Raw genomic sequence first — 23,639 nt, 5'->3', positions numbered from 1 at the left:
TTTACTCAAAAACTAGATGTTGTATAGAATATTCAGAGACATATTTGAAGTTGTGTAAATTGACCCAGAATATTTGATTAAACTTATCAGGGATAGAGTTAGGGTTCTACAGAAAGTAAATGTCTTCTAAAGGATTCTGTGACCAAGAAGGCTTAGGAACCACTGTCCTAGAGTATCCCAACTCTCTCTAGAACACAGTGGCGGAAAGGTTGCCGTGGTCACTATTGAGATGACCGTTGGAATGTGTGACCATCGGAATCCTAAGTGGCTAGAGGAAGGGCATCATCTCTTTCCCTTTTCCTCTTCCGTATGGACAAAAGGCTGAGTAGGCCTGAGTAGGTGGGAAGGATGGACTCTCTCTTGCACCATGCAAGGTTGCAGCAGTTGGTTGTCCTTTCTTCTGTTGGTTGCTCCACAATTTCTCCTCGTTCTGGGGATCAAGATGAATATTCACAAGAAAATCAAGGAAGGTAATCGCCATCTGATCTACCAATTCGTAGGGATATCATGCACACACACACCCTACATACTTTAGGATGGAATTTCATATTTACAGTAGAGTCTCAGATATCCAACACCCACTTATCCAATGTTCTGGATTATCCAACGCATTTTTGTAGTCAATGTTTTCAATATATTGTGATATTTTGGTGCTAAATTTGTAAATACAGTAATTACTATATAGCATTAATGTGTAATGAACTACTTTTTCTGTCAAATTTGTTGTATAACATGATGTTTTGGTGCTTAATTTGTAAAATCATAACCTATTTTGATGTTTAATAGGCTTTTTCTTAATCTCTCCTTATTATCCAACATATTCACTTATCCAACATTCTGCCGGCCCATTTATGTTGGATAAGTGAGACTCTACTGTATTTATTTATTTACAGCATTTATATACCACCTTCATCCCCTAGGGGACCCAAAGTCATTTACAGCATACTATACAACAAAGAACATAGTGTTAAAAATGGTCAAACCCATAGCATTTAAAACATTCCAAGTAAAAACAGAATAAAACAGTTAAAATCACACAATCTGAAAGTGTTGATCCAAGGCCGGTCCAATGTCAATTCTTCATTGCACGTATGATTCAATGTCTCTTATTGCTGTTGAGTAAAGGCTTGGTCCCACAACCAGATTTTTAGTTTCTTCCCAAAGACCATGAGGGAGGGCGCAGATCTGATGTCACTGGGGAGGGAGTTCCACAGCCTGAGGGCCACCACTAAGAAGGCCCTGTCTCTCGTTGTGGAGATGTGGAAGAAAGAGGAGGAAACTTTTTATTCACTTTAGATGGTAGCGTAACTTAAGTTAGAATATATGTGACAGAGGCTTAGATGTTAAAGAAAATTAATAAGTTTATTTCAGGCACAGAGCTTAGTGGTTACAATTTGTTTCTCAGAGTTAAACTTTCTTAATCTGTTGCAAATATAACTTATGATGAATCCTCTTTCAAATACTTTCTCCTTTCCTTTCCCAACCAAAACTACTAACTGATCACTTTGGATCTAACTGGGATTACTTTCCCTTCCTACTCAGACTCTACAAATAAACCTAAACAAGTCCTTTACTTGCTTAATTCAACACCACTAGAGATCTGAGTTTCCCTGGTATCCCTAACCTGGAACCAGTGTCTTCCTTGTGACTAAAAATCACAGACTAAACTGTTTTTAAAACATTCCCTCCTTTTCTTCCAAACGGCGGTTGGCTCCGCCCTCATTGCTATGGTAACCTGCCTCAGAATGCTAAGCTGGCTACCATCCCCCTAGCACTGGTAACTAATACTTTTAGTTTTAAACATAGTTAAACATGACTTTTAAAATGAAATTAAACAAACATGACATCTATAAATCAAAATAAAAACACACTTCTTTACACTCGTCCTCGCCAATCATGCCTGCGAAAGAGGCAGGATCGAGAGCAGGGCCTCCTCAGATGATCTTAGGGGATCTTAGGCTCATAAGGGGATATACATTCAGACAGATAAGATGGGCCCGAACCATTTAGGGCTTTATAGGCCAAAGCCAGCACTTTGAATTGTGCTCAGAAGCATACTGGCAGCTAGTGGAGCTGGTGTAACAGAGGAGTTGTATGCTCCCTGTACCCTGCTCCAGTTAGCAATCTGGCAGCCTTTTGTTGGACTAATTGAAGCTTCCGAGCAGTCTTCAGAGGCAACCCCATGTAGAGCGCATTTCAGTAGTCTATACGGGATGTAACGAGAGCGTGGACTACCGTGGCCAAGTCAGACTTCCCAAGGTATGGGTGCAGCTGGCACACAAGCTTTAGTTGCGCTAAAGCTCCCTTGGTCACCGCTGAAACCTGGGGCTCCAGGCTCAGTGATGAATCCAGGATCACTCCCAGACTGCGAACCTGTGTCTTCAAGGGGAGTGTGACCCCATCCAACACAAGTTGTAACCTCACTCCCTGTTCAGCCTTGCGACTGACCAGGAGTACCTCTGTCTTGTCTGTATTCAATTTCAATTTGTTCGCTTTCATTGGCCAAACACTGGTTCAGGACCTGAACAGCCTCCTTAGCAGCAGGTGGAAAAGAGTGATAGAGTTGGATGTCATCTGCATACAGATGACACCCAACTCCAAAACCCCGGATGATCTCTCCCAGTGGCTTCATGTATATGTTAAACAACATGAGGGACAGTATTGAGCCCTGTGGGACCCCACAAATCAATGGCTGCAGGGCCTAGCAGGTGTCCCTTAGCAACATCTCCTGGGTACAATTCTCCAGGAAGGATTGGAGCCATTGTAGAACAGTACCTCCAAGACCCATTCCTGCAAGGCGCCCCAGGAGGATACCGTGGTCTACAGTATTGAAGGTCGCTGAGTGGTCCAGGAGAACCAACAGGGTCACCTCCCCCTGTTGAGATTCCTATGCAAATCATCCAATAAGGCGACCATGGCTGTTTCAGTTCCATGTCCTGGCCTAAAGCCAGACTGCACCGGATCTAGATAATCTGTTTCTTCCAAGAACACCTGGAGCTGTGAGGCCACCACACGTTCCATGACTGCCCAAAAGTTGTTCAATTGAGTGGGGTCCAGTGATAGTTTATTCAACAGTGGTTTTATAATAGCTTGTTTTAAGCTCGCTGGAAATTTGCCCTTCTGTAAGGAGGCATTTACTACCACCTTTACCCATTCGGCCAAACCCCCTCTGGCCTCGCTTACTAGCCAGGATAGGCAGGGGTCTAGGATGCATGTGGTTGCCCTCACTTCTCCAAGGATCTTGCTCACATCCTAGAGCTGCACCAATTGAAATGAATCCATCAAAACTGGACAAGCAGGTGCTCCAGTTATATCCACAGAGTCTGCCGTTAACATGGTGTCCAGGTCAGAGTGGATCAGAGTGACTTTGTCTGCGAAGAACCAAGAAAATGCTTCACAGCAGGCTGGTGAATGGTCAGGGACCCCATTTTGAGGGTTGGGGTTTAACAAACCTCTAACTGTTCAGAACAGCTCCGCTGGACGGTTCTTCGCAGATGCAATGTCTGAGAATTTTTGCGGTGTCGATTACCATGGCATATGCTTTTAGATAAAGACAAAGCCATGTTCGGTTTGATTTGTTACGCCTGATACACCACACGCACTCTAGTCTCCTCTTCATTCACTTCATCGTTGCCAATTCCTCGTTGAACCAAGGAGCTGGTTTAACTCTGCTACTTGAGAGGGGACTTTCCGGAGCAATCGTGTCAATAGCCCTAGCCACCTCGATAGGTGATCCTGTGGATGCTCTGGTCACTCTTTGGAATAGGGATTCCAAAGAGTGACCAGAGCATCCACAGGATCACCTATCGAGGTGGCGCAAAATTCCCCAAGACATGTCAGGAATCCTCCTGGATCCATCAGTCTCCTGGGGCTGACCAACTTAATTGGCTCTCCACCCTTGCTGAGGTTAGGGGGTGCAGTTAGCCTAAACCTGATCAGGTGATGGTCGGTCCATCCATGGCAATCGAGTGATAGTCAACTCCTCAACACTGCCACTATTCTCCCATCCCTGGCAGAAAACCAAGTGTTGTGAGTAGGGTCAGATACCACTTGGGACAGTCCCGTGGTTGCCATGGTGGACATGAAGTCCTGAGCTGCTCCCGACAGGGTGGTCTCTGCATGGACATGGAAGTCCCCTAGAACAATGAGCTGTTGGGGCTCCAACGCCAGGCCCGAGACCATTCCGGCTAGCTTAGGAAGGGAGACTGTAGTGCAGTGGGGGGGATGGTACACTAACAGAATCCCTATTCTGTCCTGGTCACCTACCCTCAGGTTGAATGTGGTTGACTGAGGGATGGGACACCTGGTTGGAGGATGGAATCCCTATAGACCACTACAACCCCTCCTCCCTGCCCTCTGGCTCTCAGTTGGTGCTACACGGAGTATCCTGGTGGGCAAAGCTGGGTAAGATTTACTCCTCCAGCCTCACCAACCAGGTCTCCATTATGCACGCCTTGTTAAAAAACAAGGGTTACTGGAGCTTTTGCTGTGGCCTCCCAACCCAGAATCCCTTTGTAGATGATGTCTGATGGTTCCAATATCAGTGATGTGAATATGCTCCAGGATATAGCCCTCAAATTAAACAATCCATTTTGGGGGTAGGCTTCAGCACTTTTATTGGATGCCTTCAAGTCCATACTATTTATTTATTTATCATGTCAGAAGCGAATTTAGAATACAGTTATAATGCATAAAAACTACAAACAAAGTTAAAATCTTGGCATTATACTAAATTTCCTTTGGCAAGAATCTGGCCACTTTGAGTGCCTCTGATGTCACTGTGAGAAGGTCCTCCATTGTGCATGTAGTAGAGCTCAGACTGCATTGTAGTTAGTGGACTGTGGTTAGTTCTTCTCCACATTCGCATGTCATGGACTCCACTTTGTAGCCCCATTTCTTAAGGTTAGCTTTGCATCTTGTGGTGCCAGAGCGCAGTCTGTTCAGTGCCTTCTAAATGGCCCAGTCTTCTGTGTGCCCAGGAGGGAGTTTCTCATCCAGTATCAGCCACTGATTGAGGTTCTAGGTTTTAGCCTGCCATTTTTGGACACTCGTTTGCTGAGGTTTTCCTGCAAGTATTTCTGGATATCTTAGAAAGCTTTTTCTTGAGGTAAGGTATTGGCTTGCTGACTGATATCCAAACAGAAGATGGGCTAGAGATGTCAATGTTTTGGTCCTTTCATTACTGGCTGTTACTTCCTGACAGATATTTAGGTGGTGCAATACCAGCTAAACTGTTTACTAAAATCTAGAATAATTTTCTCATTACAACCCAGCATCACTAGGTCCTAGTGGGAATATGTTGTGGTTATTTATCGAATGATGTGTACCAGAGGCAAGGAAAATGCACCCTATGGACCTCAAGGAAGCCTTCGGACTCTCAAATGCAGACCCTGAAGCCCCTCGACGCTTCCATGTTTGTTTATTTATTGGGAGGAAATTATGGGTGATTTTGCTTTTGTCCCAAACAGTACAAAATGAGCTCATTCTGCAATGGTTTGTATCCCCTGATCCTCCTAAACTTCTACCTAAAACACAAAAGATGTCTTCAAAAATTACCAAAAATTGGCCAAACTGTTGTCCAGTAGTAATCCTTGTAACTTTGGGCATGCCAAAATGCACTGGTACAGACTGCCGGGTGAGAAAATACAGCATAACACATTTTCAAAATCTGTTCCTTCATATGTTCTGTGACCGAGCCTGACGCTAGAAATGAGTTCCTTTTTTATTGTACCTTATTCATGCTTACAGCATCATGGAGTTTTTTCCTCCCAGGGTTCATTTTGATGATCCAGCAACCACTCATTTGGGTAAGAGATTTTCCTACCAGATTCAACACTGACTGCATAAGGCAATGTCTGGAACAGTTACTTTATTGTATAACTCCCAGAGGCTCCTAGCCGGTGGCTGGTCAATAGAGTTGTGCTCCAAAATGTAACATTTCCAAGCTCTGGGATAAAGTTTAGATCTACCTATAGATATAGATAGATAGATAGATAGATAGATAGATAGATAGATAGATAGATAGATAGATAACCTGGGAAGATTTGGGGCTACACCTGTATTTCCTGAGGCTGCAGACAGTCAATTCCTCTTTTCAGTAGGATGTTCTAGTGAACCCCATGGACTGTTCTTGGAAGTTTATCAGTAGTTCTCCAATGAGATTATTAATACGGTGTTCAGATAAGCTTCTAAGGAAAATGACTTGTTCATTGATTTTTGTGTATTGTTGTGAAAGCTGGAGTAAAGAACTCCGAGAGGATAGACCTATTGGAAAGAAGAGGTAGCTGTAGTATTTGTGTCTGTTTTAAACACTTGGCACAAGCAGAAGCTGGACTGCCTTCAATACTTTGCCATGAAGCAGTAGAGTCATTTCTATGTGGGATTTTGGTTCCCATTTCAAAGGGAACACTGGAGTTACCAATACCTTTCTCTTTTGTAGTTGCTGGTATATTTGATCCAACCTTATTCACAAATCAGTAATGACAGAAAAAAGTGACCATTTAGGCTACAGGAATTTCCCATATTTGCTTATGTGTTTACTTAAATCATTTTTTGTATTATGGTTAAGTCAAGCCTCTCAAAGCTGTTAAATGAACCAACAAAACCACCTTATACAGTAGTAACTTTCTCTTTCTGGGATAAAACTTCCATTTCTTTATGTCCAGGTGTTCGTCCAAGAAACACAGGAAAGCATCGATGGGTGAATCGTATCATCAGCACAACCCAATGAGGAAGGAAAGGCTGAACAAGCCTCCTACAACCAGGGCTTTGATTCCCAAGCTTCCCTAATTCCCATTCTAACACCCTAATGATTACATTTTTTTTTCCTTAAACAGAAAATGGATTGGAGAAGATACCTCATTCTATTAAGTTAATTAAAAAGAATTATATTTATGGCAACCCCAACCATAAAGGTAACTTTTGTTGTTGTTTCAAACATTAAGACAATGCAGAGTGTTTATGTGTACAGAATTAACAAGTAGGAGAACTAGATATTTTATGGTACCCTCTTGTCTGTATTATTTTAAGAGAGAAACAAACAATGTGCAGAGAAGAGCCCCAAAGCTTCTATGTGCTTGTCAATCAGAAAAACTTTATTTTATGCACGATAATGGGATTGCAGGATATTGAAGAACCATTGACAGTCTTTAGAATGAGTGGCCTGGATGAGGAATTACTAGCAACCTGACTCCTCAGAGAGTGACAATATATAACAGCAGTCTGATGATCAAAGAAAATTGAGGGTATAGCATTACTGCAGTTTGGCATCATTTTAACTGCCACTGCTCAATGCTATGGAAAATTTTACTTTTACAAGGATTTTAGCCTTCTCTGCCAAATAGTGTTGGAGACTAGAATTGTGCAATCCAGGTAAACCATGACCTGTTTCACATCCCGACTTTCGATGGGAGCCCCAATCTGTTTTTTTGGGAGCCTCCAGAATATGGGAGGGCAGATATCTGTTTTTACTTTGGGAGTGTGAAAGATCTGTTTTCTATCAGCCCATTATGGTAGGGGGTTTCCCATGTTTCCCTTCCTGTCATTTTAGGCATTTAAGTTTCTACTCTAGAGGAGAGGCACTCAGCTGCAGGCAGACAAGCATGTTTTAAGGAGGCTTTTTACCTGTTTCTACTCTAGAGGAGAGGCGGTGCGTGCTTAAAGGGGGCTTCTTATTTAAAGCTGTATTTCTACTCCAGAGGAGAGGCACTTGGCTGCAGGAGTGGCAGGCGTGCGTGTGTTCTCAGTCTCAACACACCAAGCTTTCCAAGAGGCATTTTAAGGAGGCCCCGGGAAGGAAGAGCTATGACCTGGAGCTTAGTAGAGTTATCCTCCCTGGGCTACCTTAAAAATCCCCTGTTTTCAGTTCCTGTAATCTCCTTTCTGCTTGCCAGTTTTGCTTCCTTAAAGCTGTTTCTACTTCTACTCTAGAGGAGAGGTAGGCTTCTCTTTTTGTTTGCTGGAATTGCTATTATTAGTAATAGTTATTATCTTTTAGAAGTATTTTCTGAAGGTGAAAAAAGAAGGTAAAAAGGTGACTCTCTGTCTTCAAACCCCCAAACGCTCATACATGAACCCCACCCACTGTCCTTCAGGTCCCCAACTCCCAGCCAGTCCTGCTAAATAAAAGGAATCAGGAAAATAAAGGAAAATCAAAAAGATTCAACTGTGATGCCAAATAGGGGAGGAGGAACTGAGATCGGTTCCTGTTTGCTTTCGTGTTGGGCTGGTTTTTGTACCTGGAGGGCTCTTACTGTTACAGGCTCCAGAAGTACCGAAGGTATCGAAGGAAACAAAGGAAACGGAGAAAACGAAATCCACACACTTGTAGACCGAATGCAGTTTGACACCACTTTAAGTGACATAGCTCAAGGCAATGGAATCCTCAGAGTCGTAGTTTTACAAGGTCTTCAGCCTTCTTTGCCAAAGAGGGCTGCTGGCACCTTACCAAACTACTTAGCATTGAGTCATAGCAGTTAAAATTGTGTCAAACTGCAGTGGACATGCACTCCTAATAAAGGAGCCCATTTTCTCAAAGGACAATTTTCTTAAAACAATCAGACTTACAATTTGTAAACATGTTTATTTTTCAACGACCTATCGTAAAACAATGAACACTAAATGCAAGATGCAGATAAAGGAAATCTGATGTCATGACAAGATGTCTTTTACCAAACGGGAAACACATTTGCAAAAATATATGATACCATATGGTTTAACTCTTAGAGCAGAGCTTTCCAAAGTGTGTGTCAGCTGCAGAGTGTAGGTGTGTCATGCAAACATAATGAGAAACGTCTGAATCTATGTGAAATAAACAATAAGTCATATATTTCAAAAATATAAATGGAAGGTTTTCATGAGATATGATGTGTCCCCATACATTTTGTCATTACAATGTATATTATGTGTCTATATCTTACAAGGGGTTGGCTTAACTTGTGGATTGCTAATAAAACTGAATTACTGTGTCACGGAATGATGCAGATCTAAAATGTATGTCACCAATGTGAAATACTTGGAAAGCTCTGTCTTGGATGTTCAGTCTCCTTGTTATTGGACTTTCGCTCCCATTTCTATGGAAGCAGGCCTTCCCCAAAAAAATGCAAAACTAATCACTAGTCACTTTGGTCAGATAAGGCTCAAGGCATATATGGCCAAAGTTATGGTGCTCTGAACTGTTCAGCTTATGTTTTAATGTGTTAGGATAACCTCAGTGGCTGGAGGTGTAGAATTTTTAAATTGATAATGATATATGTGTTATTTTTATGCTGATTTATATTTAGGTAATTTCGGTTTACAGAATGTGATGATTTATTGTTCATATGTTGGGTTGTGGGATGAGGGTTTTTGTATTATGTACTTTTCTATGTCTGCAGCTTTGAGTACCATTTGTGGGAGAAAAGCGGGAGAAAAGATAATAATAATAATAATAATAATAATAATAATAATAATAATAATAATAGATTCCATTTCAAGTTTGAAAAAATGAATAATCCTCCCAACTAAAGCATGTAATGGATGGACTTTGTTTTCCCTTTAGGCATAGTTTTTACTGAGATAGGAAATCTATATGTGGGCTATACTGTTTCACTTTCTCTGTATCAGAAAAATGAGTCATCTCCCGTAAAAAAAAATTCACAAAATCTCCTACACAGAAAATCAGCATATCAGGAACATGGCAAGATTTGGGGAATTCTGTTTTTAATAGGGTTCAGCCATTCTGTCTGATTATACTTTGTTTTGCTTGTTTTGCTCTTTTTGTCTTCAGTGAATGTCTATGTCAAAGTGCACAGAAATAGCCCATTTCTAGTCTGCATGGATATCTCCCTTTCACAAAATGAAGTCATTGACCCCACCTATTTATGGATCGGGCCAAATGGACAGATTCTAAAAGGTGAGTAGTGCTGCGGAACAATCAGAAAAATATACGGGGGGGGGGGCTTTCCTTTTTGATAGAATAAGAAATAGAAAAAGGTGTAGAAGATAACTAGTTCTTGACAGGTTTCATCAGTATAAAGCTGCAAACTCATCCTCTTTCTAAAACGTTTAGCCTTTCGAATCTATTGTGGTCTTGAGCTGAAGTTTTAAAAATCTGATTCAAGATAGTATGATTTATAAAAGGCCAAATAATGCATTTGTTTCATGTGGATGGCAAAGATGAAATTGGGATGAAGAGCCAGAGGGTTCTTAAAAAACTTTAAAAGTTTCCCATAGACAGCAGGTAATATTCTTCTACAAGTTATAACATTCTTTTAAATGAACATTTTGGGAGGAAGTGGCTGCCATGAGTCAAAATGACCCCCAAAATGATGTCATTTCGCAATATAATGTAATTTATAATGGAGTGGGGAATGTTAGTCACTCGCTACCATCAGTCACTGAAAGCCTTTGACTCAGCAGTTACATGGATATATTATAATAGATTCCCCCAACCCTGATTTTCAAGTTGAATTAACTAAAAGATAGTTTAAAGTAGTTAGAGTCCTCTGTTACTAACGTTTTAATGGAATAGTTGATATTTCCCTTTTGTATTATCTTGTATTTGTGTAGAGCAGAACTGTGTAATTTCATAATGCTTTGGCAGAGCTTGGGAAATTATGTTTAAAAAATAATTCATGTCTAATTTGTCCCATGACTCACTCTGCTGCACAGTATTTTTGACAGCTTTCAAATCCTTTACGATTGATCACAGAATGAGTTCAGCTCAAGTTGGCTGGGAAAGTAGCTTATGCTTACTAGAGTTGTGTGCAAAACTCATTTTCTTTCATTACATTCATTCTCTTGTTACTTTCGTTCCTTTGGGAGCATATAACGGGAAACTCCCCACTCGATGCAAAAGAAAGCAGGAGCTGATCGCGGCTCCTCACCTGCTTTTTATGAGTAGGCTCCTTGCCTTGGCGAGTAAGAATCAGAACTTGCCTCCTTGCCTTGGAGAATGTATGTGTGGCATGCAGCCTGCCTGCAGCCGGGCGCTTCCTCTAGAGTAAGAAACAGAACTTGCCTCCTTGCCTTGGAGAATGCATGTGTGGTGTGCAGCTTGGCTGCAGCTGAGTGCCTCCTCTAGAGTAAGAATCAGAACTTGCCTCCTTGCCTTGGAGAATGCATGTGTAGTGTGCAGCTTGCCTGCAGTTGAGTTCCTTCTCTAGAGTAAGAATCAGAACTTGCCTCCTGGCCTTGGAGAATGCATGTGTAGCATGCAGCCTGCCTGCAGCCGGGCACTTCCTCTAGAGTAAGAATCAGAACTTGCCTCCTTGCCTTGGAGAATGCATGTGTGGTGTGCAGCTTGCCTGCAGCTGAGTGCCTCCTCTAGAGTAAGAATCAGAACTTGCCTCCTTGCCTTGGAGAATGCATGTGTGGTGTGCAGCTTGCCTGCAGCCGAGTGCTTTCTCTAGAGTAAGAATCAGAACTTGCTTCCTTGCCTTGGAGAATGCATGTGTGGTGTGCAACTTGCCTGCAGCTGAGTGCCTCTTCTATAGTAAGAAACAGAACTTGCACCCTTGACTTGGAGAATGCATGTGTGGTGTGCAGCTTGCCTGCAGCCGAGTGCCTCCTCTAGAATAAGAATCAGAAGTTGCATCCTTGACTTGGAGAGTGAATGTGTGGCATGCAACCTGCCTGCAACCGAGCACCTCCTCTAGAGTAAGAATCAGAACTTGCCTCCTTGCCTTGGCGACTGCATGTGTGGCGTGCAGCCTGCCTGCAGCCAAGCGCCTCCTCTACAGCAAGAATCAGAACTTGCCTCCTTGCCTTGGAGAATGTATGTGTGGTGTGCAGCCTGCCTGCAGCTGAGCACCTCCTCTAGAGTAAGAATCAGAACTTGCCTCCTTGCCTTGGAGAATGCATGTGTGGCGTGCAGCCTGCCTGCAGCCAAGCGCCTCCTCTAGAGCAAGAATCAGAACTTGCCTCCTGGCCTTGGAGAATGTATGTGTGGTGTGCAGCCTGCCTGCAGCCGAGTGCCTCCTCTAGAATAAGAATCAGAACTTGCTTCCTTGCCTTGGAGAGTGCATGTGTGGCGTGTGGCAAGCACCTCTCATCAAAGATAGAAACAGCTTAAATGCCTATGATGAGAAGGGGAGCCTGGGAAACCCCCTCCCACCCCATAATGGGCCAATAGAAAATTGAAACAGATACCTGCCCTCCCGATTTTGAGAGGCTTCCAAAAAACATATGCCCCCCCCCCCCCCAACCAAAGTCAGGACATAAAATGGGTCAAGGTTTACCACGAAAGCACAAACCTAATGCTTACTTGTTCTTTAAAAGGAGCTAAAGAACAACCAAAAGTATTACACCAAATATTGCTGGCAATTGTTGTGATACTTTTGCAATGTAACTCTATTACACCTTTGAGCATACACATTATGAGCATTACTCATTATTTCCAAGCTATGTCTTAAAATTATTTCTTTTAACTTCTCTGCTCACAGATCAATTTTTCATGCCCGCAGAACAAGTGACTTCCACCCCAGTCCAAGAAGCAAAGCATGTTCTATCTGATTCCTTGCACTCTTGCTGCTGGTTTAGAACATAGAGACTCTTGACTCATGTTGTGTATCTATTCCTGTTTTAGGAAAAAGCTATGTGAATCTTACATCAACTGGAAAATTGATGGTGCTTGGTTTTAGAGAGCGCATGTCCGGATCTTATACTTGCACACTTTCTTACAGAGTTTTCCGAAATGACTTGCGAGCAGAGCAGGAAAGATTCAAGACATATAAATTTATGGTTTACGGTAAGAAAATAAATAATTTCTGTATTCCTTTTAGCTCCCACTCCCGGTCATACCAGATTAACTACTTTGTTGACAGAACCTAATCAATCTAATTTAAGTCTCAAACCCTAAACAAAAACCTGAAAAACAAAACATGTTTGAATATTCAGCAATGTACAGTTCCCTAATGCTCCTGCATCCCTACACACCCTCTTATGTCTTGAAAGGAAAATCTTTAAGATGTTAACACCACTAGTTGTTGTTCAGGATCATTTTAAATGTACAGCCTAGCGTGTCCTATCTGAAATTCTGAAATGTAAAACACTAAAAAAATCCAAAATTGTTCACATGGGTGGTTGAGATAGCAATGCTCTTGCTTTCTACACCAAATTATTTAACATATTGTGTATAAAATTACTGTAAGTATTCATGTATCAATAAAAAATCTGGGTTGACTTATCTGCAAGTTAATGGAAGTACTACATAATAATAATAATAATAATAATAATAATAATAATAATAATAATACACTTTATTTATATTCCGCCCTTCTTCCCTAGGGGACTCAAAGCGGATTACAGCATTTACACACATAGGCAAACATTCAGTGCTTTTACAATCATATACACACAAATACATACAAGGTAAATTCTTCTCCTTTCACTTACGGCTATAAAGGCAGTGCTCATTTCTGGCTATGGGAGGTGCTCTTTCTCCATTTTCAAGCCAAGAAGCCAGCAATGTTACCTACTGGTCATGTGGCTGGCAAGATTGCTTGGAGTGTCTCTATGCCTTTTCCTACAGAAGTGGTACCCATATATCTACTTACGTTTGCATGTTTTTGGCAAGGAGCTAGGGCTGACAGATGGGAGCTCATCCCTGTGTTGCGGATTCAAACTGCTAACCTTCAGGTCAGCAGATTCAGTGACACACGGGTTTAACCCATTGCGCCACCGTGGTCCCCTCTTGTCAAAGAAGGAAGCATCCTCTTCTCTGAGTAGTGAAAGGTGGGAGCTTAGTCTGTCCAGGGAGAACCCAAAAGAAACACTAGATCTATTCTACTTTTCCCCCCCCTCCCCCCAAATGCAATTTCTAGCCTTTTTGAATCTCAGGATGAGAAAATGGCAGTGATGGAAGCCAAGGCAGCTGTACAACCTATGGCAGAGGTTTACAGCCATGGTGTAGATACTTTATGGAACCATTTTGCTAAAATTCCACTATGACCTGCCTTTCCTCTTGTACTGGAAAAATGTATGTGGACTAACTTTTTTTTTCCTTGTGGGTGGAATTTAGAAAACCGTATGGGGGTGGATGAGAATGAAGATCTGGAGAGAAAACAAGTGATCATGAGAGGAGGACTCTCTTCAAGTCAATTTAAAATGTTTCAGAACCAAGGAGTTATAAGATGAACAAATCTATTGATTTTAATTTTTTTCTTACCCTGATTTTTACTTTTTGATGTTAGACACCATCACCATGTCTATGTAAATTTTAAAAGGTTTTAAGGATCAAGAAAGACTATATATATCTTTTATAGCTTGCCTGTTTGCAACCAAAATGAAAACTCTACATTCAGTATAGCCTTTTTTAAAAGCAGTAGTTCCGGTCAGACTGAGCTGAATTCAGAATGTGAGTAACAAATGGTGTCATAAACCATCAATTGGTCAAATATTTTGACTGAGGCTTGAAAAAGTAACTTCTCTTAAGTTTTAACCTCGAGGTGACACAGCCTAGGTCTTTTATTTTGTGTATAATTCATAGGTGTTAAAAAATAATTGTGAGAATCCTATTTGACCTGTTACCATACGTATTTTTATGTATATTAAGTAGCAGAGGCACTAACGTTTTGCAAAGAATTATAATGGGACACAAGCAAGAACCTGCTGTGCCCAGTTTCTATTGGGGCTGATGCATATTGCATTAGGACCTATGCAATACATATTGATGTATTGCACATCAGTTAGGTTGTGCATTGGTCCCATTACCCTGTTTCCCTGAAAATAAGACATCCTCTGAAAATAAGATCTAGTAGAGGTTTTGCTGAATTTCTAAATATAAGGCCTCCCCCAAAAGTAAGACCTAGCAAAGTTTTTGTTTGTTTTGGCGCCCGCCAAACAGAACACCAGAGCATGCAGGATCAGTAAATGTACATAGCAGCTGTACATGGAAATAATGGCAGTAACAAGAAATTCTTGATAGGATTCGGTTTGTCTGGTTATGTTGGTTTGTGATGACAGCTACTGTACAGTACATAAGAAATGCTCATATTTTTGTTCAACAATAAATGTGAATTCTTCTTCATGGAAAAATAAGACATCCCCTGAAAATAAGACCTAGCACATTTTTGGGAGCAAAAATTAATATAAGACACTGTCTTATTTTCGGGGAAACATGGTATGTATCAGTCCCTTCTGCATTGGTTCATTGGGCAATGGCCATCAGGAACGAATGCACATTGGGCACTTTGTTGTCTCGGCTACATGGTAACACAACTGAAGTCCTCTCTTGAATAGGATGAATGCAACTACGCAATTGTGATTCTTGCAGACATAAGTCCACTTACAGATACACAACACCCAAGCAAGTTTCTAGCAATGATTAACAACAGCAATAATAAATAATATTGTGTGCTGTTTAGATTCACTCACATTTCCTCCTCCTTCTATCTTCTAGCTTATCGTGAACCAGATTATACATATCGAATGTCTGTTCACTTCGAAACAAAGGCATGCAACTTATTGGCAAATGATGAGTTCTTTGAGGAGCTAAAGAAAATTCTGAATAATCTGATTTCCTACCTGACGTGTCATATCGCTGACCCATCGTACAAGTGTCACTCTGTCAAGCGACCCAAACATGGGATAGGAACTGAGCTGTTTATTGTTTTTCAAGGTAACAGAAGGCAAATAGTTAAGATTTTTTTCATCATGGCTTTTGGTTTCAGGAGTGGGGGTGGCAGGGTTGTCCGGAGTCTGCTTTCGAAAGAAGAGACACCCAGCAAAGGGGGGGACGTGGGGGAGGGGCCTTCCAAATAGGGACTTCTGGGGCCTCGGCCAATGAGGCCCCACCTCCTTTTCCTCCCTGGAGCTGCTCCTCAGCAATTGACATCCCTCGGCCTCGATAAAGGAAGTGGGGCCCTCATTGGTCAAGGCACTGGGACATCCCAGACAGTGATCCCCTGGGATGCGGGACCTTTTCCCAAAATAAGAGACTGTCCGTTAAAATCTGGGACACCTGGCAAGCCTGAGGGATGGGAACCATGTGAGGGAAGACTGTATGGAAAGGTTCCACGAGCATTGCTTTTGTGTTCTCAATAACCTGCTTAGTCATGATATAGTCACATCAAAATCATAATTTCCTTTGGAAAATCTAGTTCATGTAGATAATAGGTCATAGCAATGATAGGTCTCAGCTTCTAATATAAGAAGTGTGAAGACTTCTTCCATGATTTACTCCAGAAGACTTTCCTTAGACAACCTCAAAAATTCAAAGCTTAATATAGTTATTTGGTGGTTAAATCTGTACCGACAGTAACTTTACACTTATAGCTCTTGTCATCATATTTTAGGATTCCTCCAAAGTTGAGAATCAGAATTTTAAAAAATTCACCAAAGGCTCCTGTAAAGAACTCAGGCAGAGGGGAATCTTTTTATAAATCCCACCCCTGACACCGATTGTGGAAAAGGATGATGTTTCTATTAATTAATTATTATATATTTTATATCTGCTGCCACCAGTTATTAAACATGTTTTTATTTAAAAGCTGCCACCAAATTATAGATGTTTTATAATGCTGCCACCAAATTACAAAGGGGATTATCAACTCTTGCCACCACTTTTGGAAGATTTAGCCACTGGCTACTTAGAGAGGAGACTTTTATTTTTCTTCCTTCTTCTTGTTTATTCTTAATGTGTGTATATATGACAGACTGAGATGTTTGAGAGAACAATAACAAGTTTATTCAGACACAACTTAATGGTTACAGTAACTCTTCTTCTTGTTTGAGGCACGTTACTGAACAGTTGCAAAACTATATTGAGGTGTTCCAAACTTCTTAAAATGTCAGTTCTTTCTCCACTAATAGACTACCTTAAAATAAGCCACCAAACTTATTTTAAACTGACTCAAATAAACTCTTGAGCCTCCCTGATTCCCTCAACTGAGAATCAGACTTCCCTGTACCTTATCAGGGCACAGACTACCTAAAATAAGTCACCAAACTTATTTTAGAATTGACTCAAATCCCACATTTGAGCCACCCTGATCCTCCAACTGAGAATCAGACTTCCCTGTCGTTCGCTGACCACAGACACTGACTGACTGACTGAGTTTCCCTCCAAATTCTGCTCTCTCTTCAGCTAACCCAGTTGGCTCCACCCCCTTCTCCATGGCAACCAACTCTGAGTGCTGAGTAACTGAAATATTAACCCTTTTTAAAACATAACCACACAATTAAACATGGCATCTGTAAATTAAAATTCATACTTCTTTACAGCTCCTTTTAGATTTTATTAATAGTTCATCTATAAATGGATTTAATAAGTAGGGTTCATATTTGTTGTTACTGTACTATTAATGGCTTCATTGGAAAGAGCTAACCAAGAACTGAACATGCATGAAGTTTCTAACAAGCATGAGGACTTTACCAATATTTCGAGAAGGTGTGCCTCTTTTTTAGTAATATTGTGAGTTGGAATAGTGAATTCTATATTAGGGCAGGCATTTAGTGTCATAGTGCACACTTGTGAATGTAGTAATAATGCCATCAAACCTGCACAGAAAGGACAATGAGTAACAAACAAGCTGTGGTTTTCAGACTGTACCAAGAAAAATTGAAATGCTTAAGGGAATTGTTAGGTTCTGCAATAAATTATACAATAGTGACAGTCAAGCTTTCCAGATGATTTGCTCATAACCTTTTATGTCGCTTTGCAATACACAACCATGAGAACATTTTAATTGATTGTTCATGTGAGATAAGATTGTGGCCCTGAAGACTTAACCAGAACACACCATGAATGGAACACACACTGTTACACATGCTTCGGAATTCAGCGCGATGCAAAAAGATTCCATGGCAAAGCAGTAAATGTGGAAAATGTTCCAAGGTAGAAAGCAAATGCCTTTTTGTTGCTGTCCGTGGTACCATGGCACAGTAAAAAAAATGAATGCTGGGGTTTCTTTATCTCTGGCTTGCTTTCCCCTTTCGTTTAAAGCAGTGGTTCTCAAAATGTGGGTCCCCAGGTGTTTTGGCTCCCAGAAATCCCAGCCAGTTTACCAGCTGTTGTAATTTCTGGGAGTTGTAGGCCAAAATATCTGGGGACCCACAGGTTGAGAACCACTGCTTTAAGGCTTCAGCCCCCACTCCAATCAACATGATTTAAGATATTCCAGCCCTAACTCTTTGGTTATTCTGCTGTAATTTTAGGCATAAGAATCAGAAAGTTGTAAGAGACCACAAGTTCCACCCCCTGCCATGCAGGAACACACAATGAAAGCACCCTATTCAGATGCAAACTAATGTATTTCTTTGTTTCTTAGTAAACCCATTTGCTCGTGGCTGGGACGTCATTTGCCATCAGCTTCCTGCTGACTGTGAAGATGTGACCAACAGTCATATTCGACAGGTAAAAGAGCTTTCCACATTTGCCCATAAACATTTGTGGGCTGCAAAGTACCAGAAAAATCAGATGGAAAAACATATTCTTTGAGCAGCATAGAATACATTCTAGATGTTTCCCTACTCAATATAACAAAGCTTCTTAATCTTTTCTGCTTACAACCTCTTTCCACTAAAAATGTGTTGTGTGACCCTGGGTATATGGATATATAAAATAAGTATAAAAATCACACTATCACTGATAATAAATCAGCATTTGCCAGACATATTTAACATGTTGGTTTCCCTTTTTATCAAGTATAGCTGAAGCATTTTCTATAGAGTCCACTGTAAACACTGCATGTTGTTACTAATGGATTTGTGTAAATGTCTAAAACAAAAGTTTGGTGGTTCAAATCCGGGGAGAGGACTGAGCTCCCGCAATTAGCCCCAGCTTCTGCCAACCTAGCATTTCAAAAACATGCAAACGTGAGTAGATCAATAGGTACTGCTTCTGCAGGAAGATAATGGCGCTCCATGCAGTCATGCTGGTTGCATGACCTAGCAGGTGTCTATGTACAATGCCGGTTCTTTGGCTTAGAAATAGAAATGAGCACAAACCTCCAGAGTTGCACACGACTAGGCTTCAAGGAAACCTTTACCTTGAATAAAACAGTCCACTAGGTGGCATTCAGAAAACCTGCGCTTGGAACTACCAGAAGTAGGGAGAAAGGAGCTTCAAGAGAGCATAAAGTCACCATTCCTTAAACACAAAGGGCTTGAAAATACCTTCAAATGAATGGGTGCAAGCAACTCAAAGGTTTTTGAAATGTGCCCCTACTATTGATGCAGAAATATGAAAGAGAAAACCTATCTGAAGTGCCTACTTGGAAGTTGCTAGAGGGGAAAAATAAAATAACTTGTTTATGTTCAACACCAGAATTGTTATTTTTGTCATTTCATTGTACGTTTTAGGCTCGATGGCTCATAGAAGAGTTTTTCCGTAGGCAAGAGTCCTTCCTGAAGCACAACTATAAGAACATACCCCCAATCCATTACATTGACCATAGTTTCCAAGTCACTCGTCTGGACAGCTGTCGCCCAGGGTTTGGGAAAAATGACATCACTCACAGTGACTGCGCAAATTGTTGTGGTATTTGGTTTTGTTTCTTTGTTTGTTTTTGCTTTCTCAACCATACGCTATTCTCCGAGGCAATCAGAGTGAAATAGTTGTTTTATCCTTCCTTTAATGCAACTCTGGGTATTTTCTGCAAACAAACACAGATTGATGAACTTGGCCAATGCCTTGTGTGAATCAAGTGAGCATATTCTTCTAGAATCCTTTAATCCCAAGCATTCTGGCCCCTTCCTCATAGTTGTATGAAATCCACATTGAGTTAGATTATATGGCAGTGTGGACTCAGATAACCCAGTTCAAAGCAGATATTGTGGGATTGTCTGCCTTGATATTCTGGGATACAGGGCTGTGTGGAAGGGCCCTGGGTTATCTGAGTCCACACTGCTGTATATTCCAGTTGCAGATGTAGGATTTTATTCAACTGTGCGGAAGGGGCCCCAGTTCAAAGCAGGTATTGTGGGATTTTCTGCCTTGATATTCTGGGGGCCCTTCCACACAGCCCTATATCCCAGAATATCAAGGTAGAAAATCCCACAATATCTGCTTTGAACTGGGTTATCTGAGTCCACACTCAGATAATGTGGGATTTTCTGCCTTGATATTCTGGGATATAGGGCTGTGTGGAAGGGCCCTGGGCCACATGTAAATGACATTTACATGGGATCTCTATCTGTTTTAAAACTTACAAAAACTGAATGCTGCAAGACTCCAGTACTGGAATCAAGATACCACATTCACTTTAAAATAATGGTGTATGAAATGCAGCCTTAGCAAATTCTGACACAAGATGAACTGAATATTTAATTTTCAGTATAGTTCCTGGTAGTTTAAACATATCAAACTATATGTTTAAATGTTTATTTTTTTGGGTGGGGGAAAGAAAACACGACACGGTTGTTGTGTGTTTTCCGGGCCATATAGCCATGTTCCAGAAGCATTCTCTCCTGAGAAGTATAAATAAATAAATTATTATTATTATTATTATTATTATTATTATTATTATTATTATTATTGCCATGTAACAGAAGCATTCTCTCCTGACATTTCACCCACATCTATGGCAGGCATCCTCAGAGGTTGTGAGGTTGCAAGGTATACCTCGCAACCTCCGAGGATGCCTGCCACAAATGTGGGTGAAATGTCAGGAGAGAATGCTTCTGTTACATGGCAATAATAATAATAATAATAATAATAATAATATTTATTATTATTATTATTATTATTATTATTATTATTATTATTATTATTATTATTTATTTTTATACCCCACCTCCATCTCCCCGAAGGGACTTGGGGAGGCTTACATTGGGCCAAACCTGTATAAAAACAGCAAACCAAAATAAAAAAACATCAGCTTGGAAAACTCACAACGACCCTGTGATTCCGGCCATGAAAGCCTTCGGCAACACATAAAACATGACAAATTTAAATAATACTTTTAGAAGTTTTTTTTAAAAAATTGTAGATTATTTCAGTTGTGAAGCATGTGAAAGGGACAGAGGCGAGAAATAAGATTTCCCCATTTCTGCCATAAAAAGCAGTAATTACACTTATCTGCTGTTAAATGCTAAAGAATGTTCTCTCCCTCTCCCTCTCCAAGAAGCCAAATGCCTTTTAAGAGTCTTCTCTACCGCCGCAGCTGTCAGGGCAAGCTCTTAATTGTCTTTGTGCTCTGCCTCTTCTGAATCTGTTGTGCTTCCAATTATTGCTGTTGTTATTACAATGATGATTTGCTATGGCGAATCCTTGGACTGCTCCCAAGAATTTAATAAATAGAGCAAAATATTTGAATTTACACTGCAAGCGTCCACATAAAATTAAATTACAAACTTTATGGAACAAATGCTTTTCCAAAAGATGTGGAAATAGCCACTTCCTTTGGACAGCTTTAAAAGGAATTAGTCAAATACTTTACAACTCCCAAACATTGTTTTCCTTATATACAAAGATATATGCTTTTCTATATCACCCTCGACATAATTGCAGGCACCCTCTTGATCAGTTACAATGCCCTAAATTAGATTTAGGGAATCTGCTTCATATTCTCATTGCAGTTCATTTATGGTTTACTGAACTGTAAATGATCCCGAAACCTACTTTAAAAACCAGCCAAATTCACTCAACAGCCACACAGTAGTCCTCCATCATTCAGGACATCTGGCTTGCTTTTAAATTAGGTTTCAGAGGTCAGTTGGGCAATGAAAACATAACTACTATATTGTAACTATATTTTGGATGTAGAATCCCAGACTGCATATTTATATGTCTCAATTGCTGCATGAATTTCAGTGATGAGGGCCCTTTGCATGCTTTCTCCAACCTTACAGTGCTTCTCCATTTGATTTGCAGTGGCCTGTGACCCTGGGACTTACAGTCCAAACAATGAAGTGCTTTGTGAGAAATGTACCGGCCTTCGGATTAAACACTATGGAGCAAAAACCTGTTAAATAAAACCAAATATAAATAAAAGTGGAGAGTAGCTGCACATCGCTTTCCTGTGCCATTATTTTCATCTGTAATCCTGGAACCAAAGGAGAGATTAAAACACACACACACACACACAAAACTGCCATGGAAAAGGGTAGCTAGGATATAGCTCCATCCTCTGATATCTAGCCGATCCTCCCTCTGCCCTGAATTCTAATTTTTCCATTTTCTATTCTCACTCCATATCACTGATAATGGTGAGTGAAAAAATGCAGAATTGTCATGATAAAAGGAATATGTGGGTACATTCTCCTGTTTGTTCCATAGTCCATACAGGGCTCCACTACCAGATCAAGAAGCCAGCTTTTGCATTAAAATAGTGGTACATGAGGAATACAGTCTTAGAAAATTCTGATATAAGAAGAACTGATCTGAATCTTTACGAATAATGTGTGGATTGAAATTCACCCATCCTCAGATTTCAGTTTTTAATATGGTGCAATGTTGTTTTGATTTGTCAGAGTCTAGGATGTTACCTTTACAAAGGATGGATATAATGACGATATGAACAATCAAAAGCTGGAGCTTAAAAGACCAGACAAGTGTTTAGTAGACAAGTATAATGTGAACATAGAGCAATAGAAAGTATGTGACCCACACCTCCATGCAGATATTCAGGGGCACAATAAAACAGAGCAGTAGGGCATCCTAAAATAGCAAAGTAGCTCTCCAGCACCACTGTTTAGTAGGCTTGTGCAATTCGGATGGAGGGCAATCTCTCTTTGGTATCCAAATTTCAATGGGTGCCCAGATCCGTTTTCAAGGGCCTCCTGAAAATCAGCTAATGGAAAAATCTGTTTTTGGCTAGGAAGCTGAAAGATCCTAGATCTGGCCCACTTGCAGGGATAGGGAACTCATGAGGTTCTCCTTTCCATTTCTGGGGTCCTTTCTTTTCTTTCTTTCAAGGGGGTCTAAGTTTGAGGAATGGGGTTAAGGAAGCATCCTTCCTGGGACCCTTTCCTACCTTCCTTTTAAGGGAGTCTGTGTTTGAAGAATGGCGTTAAGGAAGCATCCTTCCTGGAACCCTTTTTCTTTCTTCCTTTCAAGGAAATCTGAGTTTAAGCAATGGGGTTAAGGAAGCTGTGCTCAAGACACGTCACAGCAGCCTTTTATTCTGATTGGCTCAACAGGCAGGGCTCACAGGGAAACCCCATTTGAGCAGCACACGGCAATTTCTCCACATACCGCGTGGTGCTGAATAAGGGAGGAGCTGTGATCGACTGCTAAGTGGCCCCGATATGGACAAAAATGAGTAACAGCTGAGCCCTTGCCCCTTACCATTATGGCTATCCAAAGAAGCTGGATTGACTGAAGGGAACCACCTAAATCAAATATGTGCACAAGCCTACTATTTAGGGGGATCTAGGATTATGTGTTAAATAACACTATGTAACACAATTTTTATTCCTGGGTTATAAATGTCATTTTCTAATTGGTTCTATCATAGAAACATAGAAAAGATTTATTAAATTGCAAAAAACTTTGTTTTTGTGGGACATCCTTCAGCACACTTTGCTATAGTTTTTCCATGAATATCTGATCGAGTCTCAACCAATTCAACATAGTTTGTGGCAGCCAGTTATAATAATAATAATAATAATCATCATCATCATAATCATAATCATAATCATAATCATTTATTTGTTTGACCAGTCATATGACCATTTCAAAGTGCAACATAAATTTTAAAAAAGGCAAAAAGGATGGG

General features: G+C 40.7%; 1 protein-coding gene across 1 annotated transcript; it reads left to right on the top strand.

The window, feature by feature from the left end:
• Positions 1–253: 253 nt before the first annotated feature.
• Positions 254–21,929, top strand: zpbp2 (zona pellucida binding protein 2). The gene is made up of 8 exons (XM_016994567.2): positions 254–470; positions 6,837–6,914; positions 9,767–9,892; positions 12,566–12,727; positions 15,380–15,598; positions 18,249–18,334; positions 19,282–19,459; positions 21,794–21,929. Exons 1-8 carry the CDS (start codon positions 368–370, stop codon positions 21,889–21,891), a joined length of 1,050 nt encoding a protein of 349 aa, XP_016850056.2. The 5' UTR covers positions 254–367; the 3' UTR covers positions 21,892–21,929.
• Positions 21,930–23,639: the final 1,710 nt, after the last annotated feature.

The sequence above is a fragment of the Anolis carolinensis genome, chromosome 6 (genome assembly GCF_035594765.1).
Source record: "Anolis carolinensis isolate JA03-04 chromosome 6, rAnoCar3.1.pri, whole genome shotgun sequence".
Classification (NCBI taxonomy): Eukaryota; Metazoa; Chordata; class Lepidosauria; order Squamata; family Dactyloidae; genus Anolis; species Anolis carolinensis.
The sequence above is the reverse complement of the archived record's forward strand: the minus strand, read 5'-3'. Positions and strand labels throughout refer to the sequence as shown.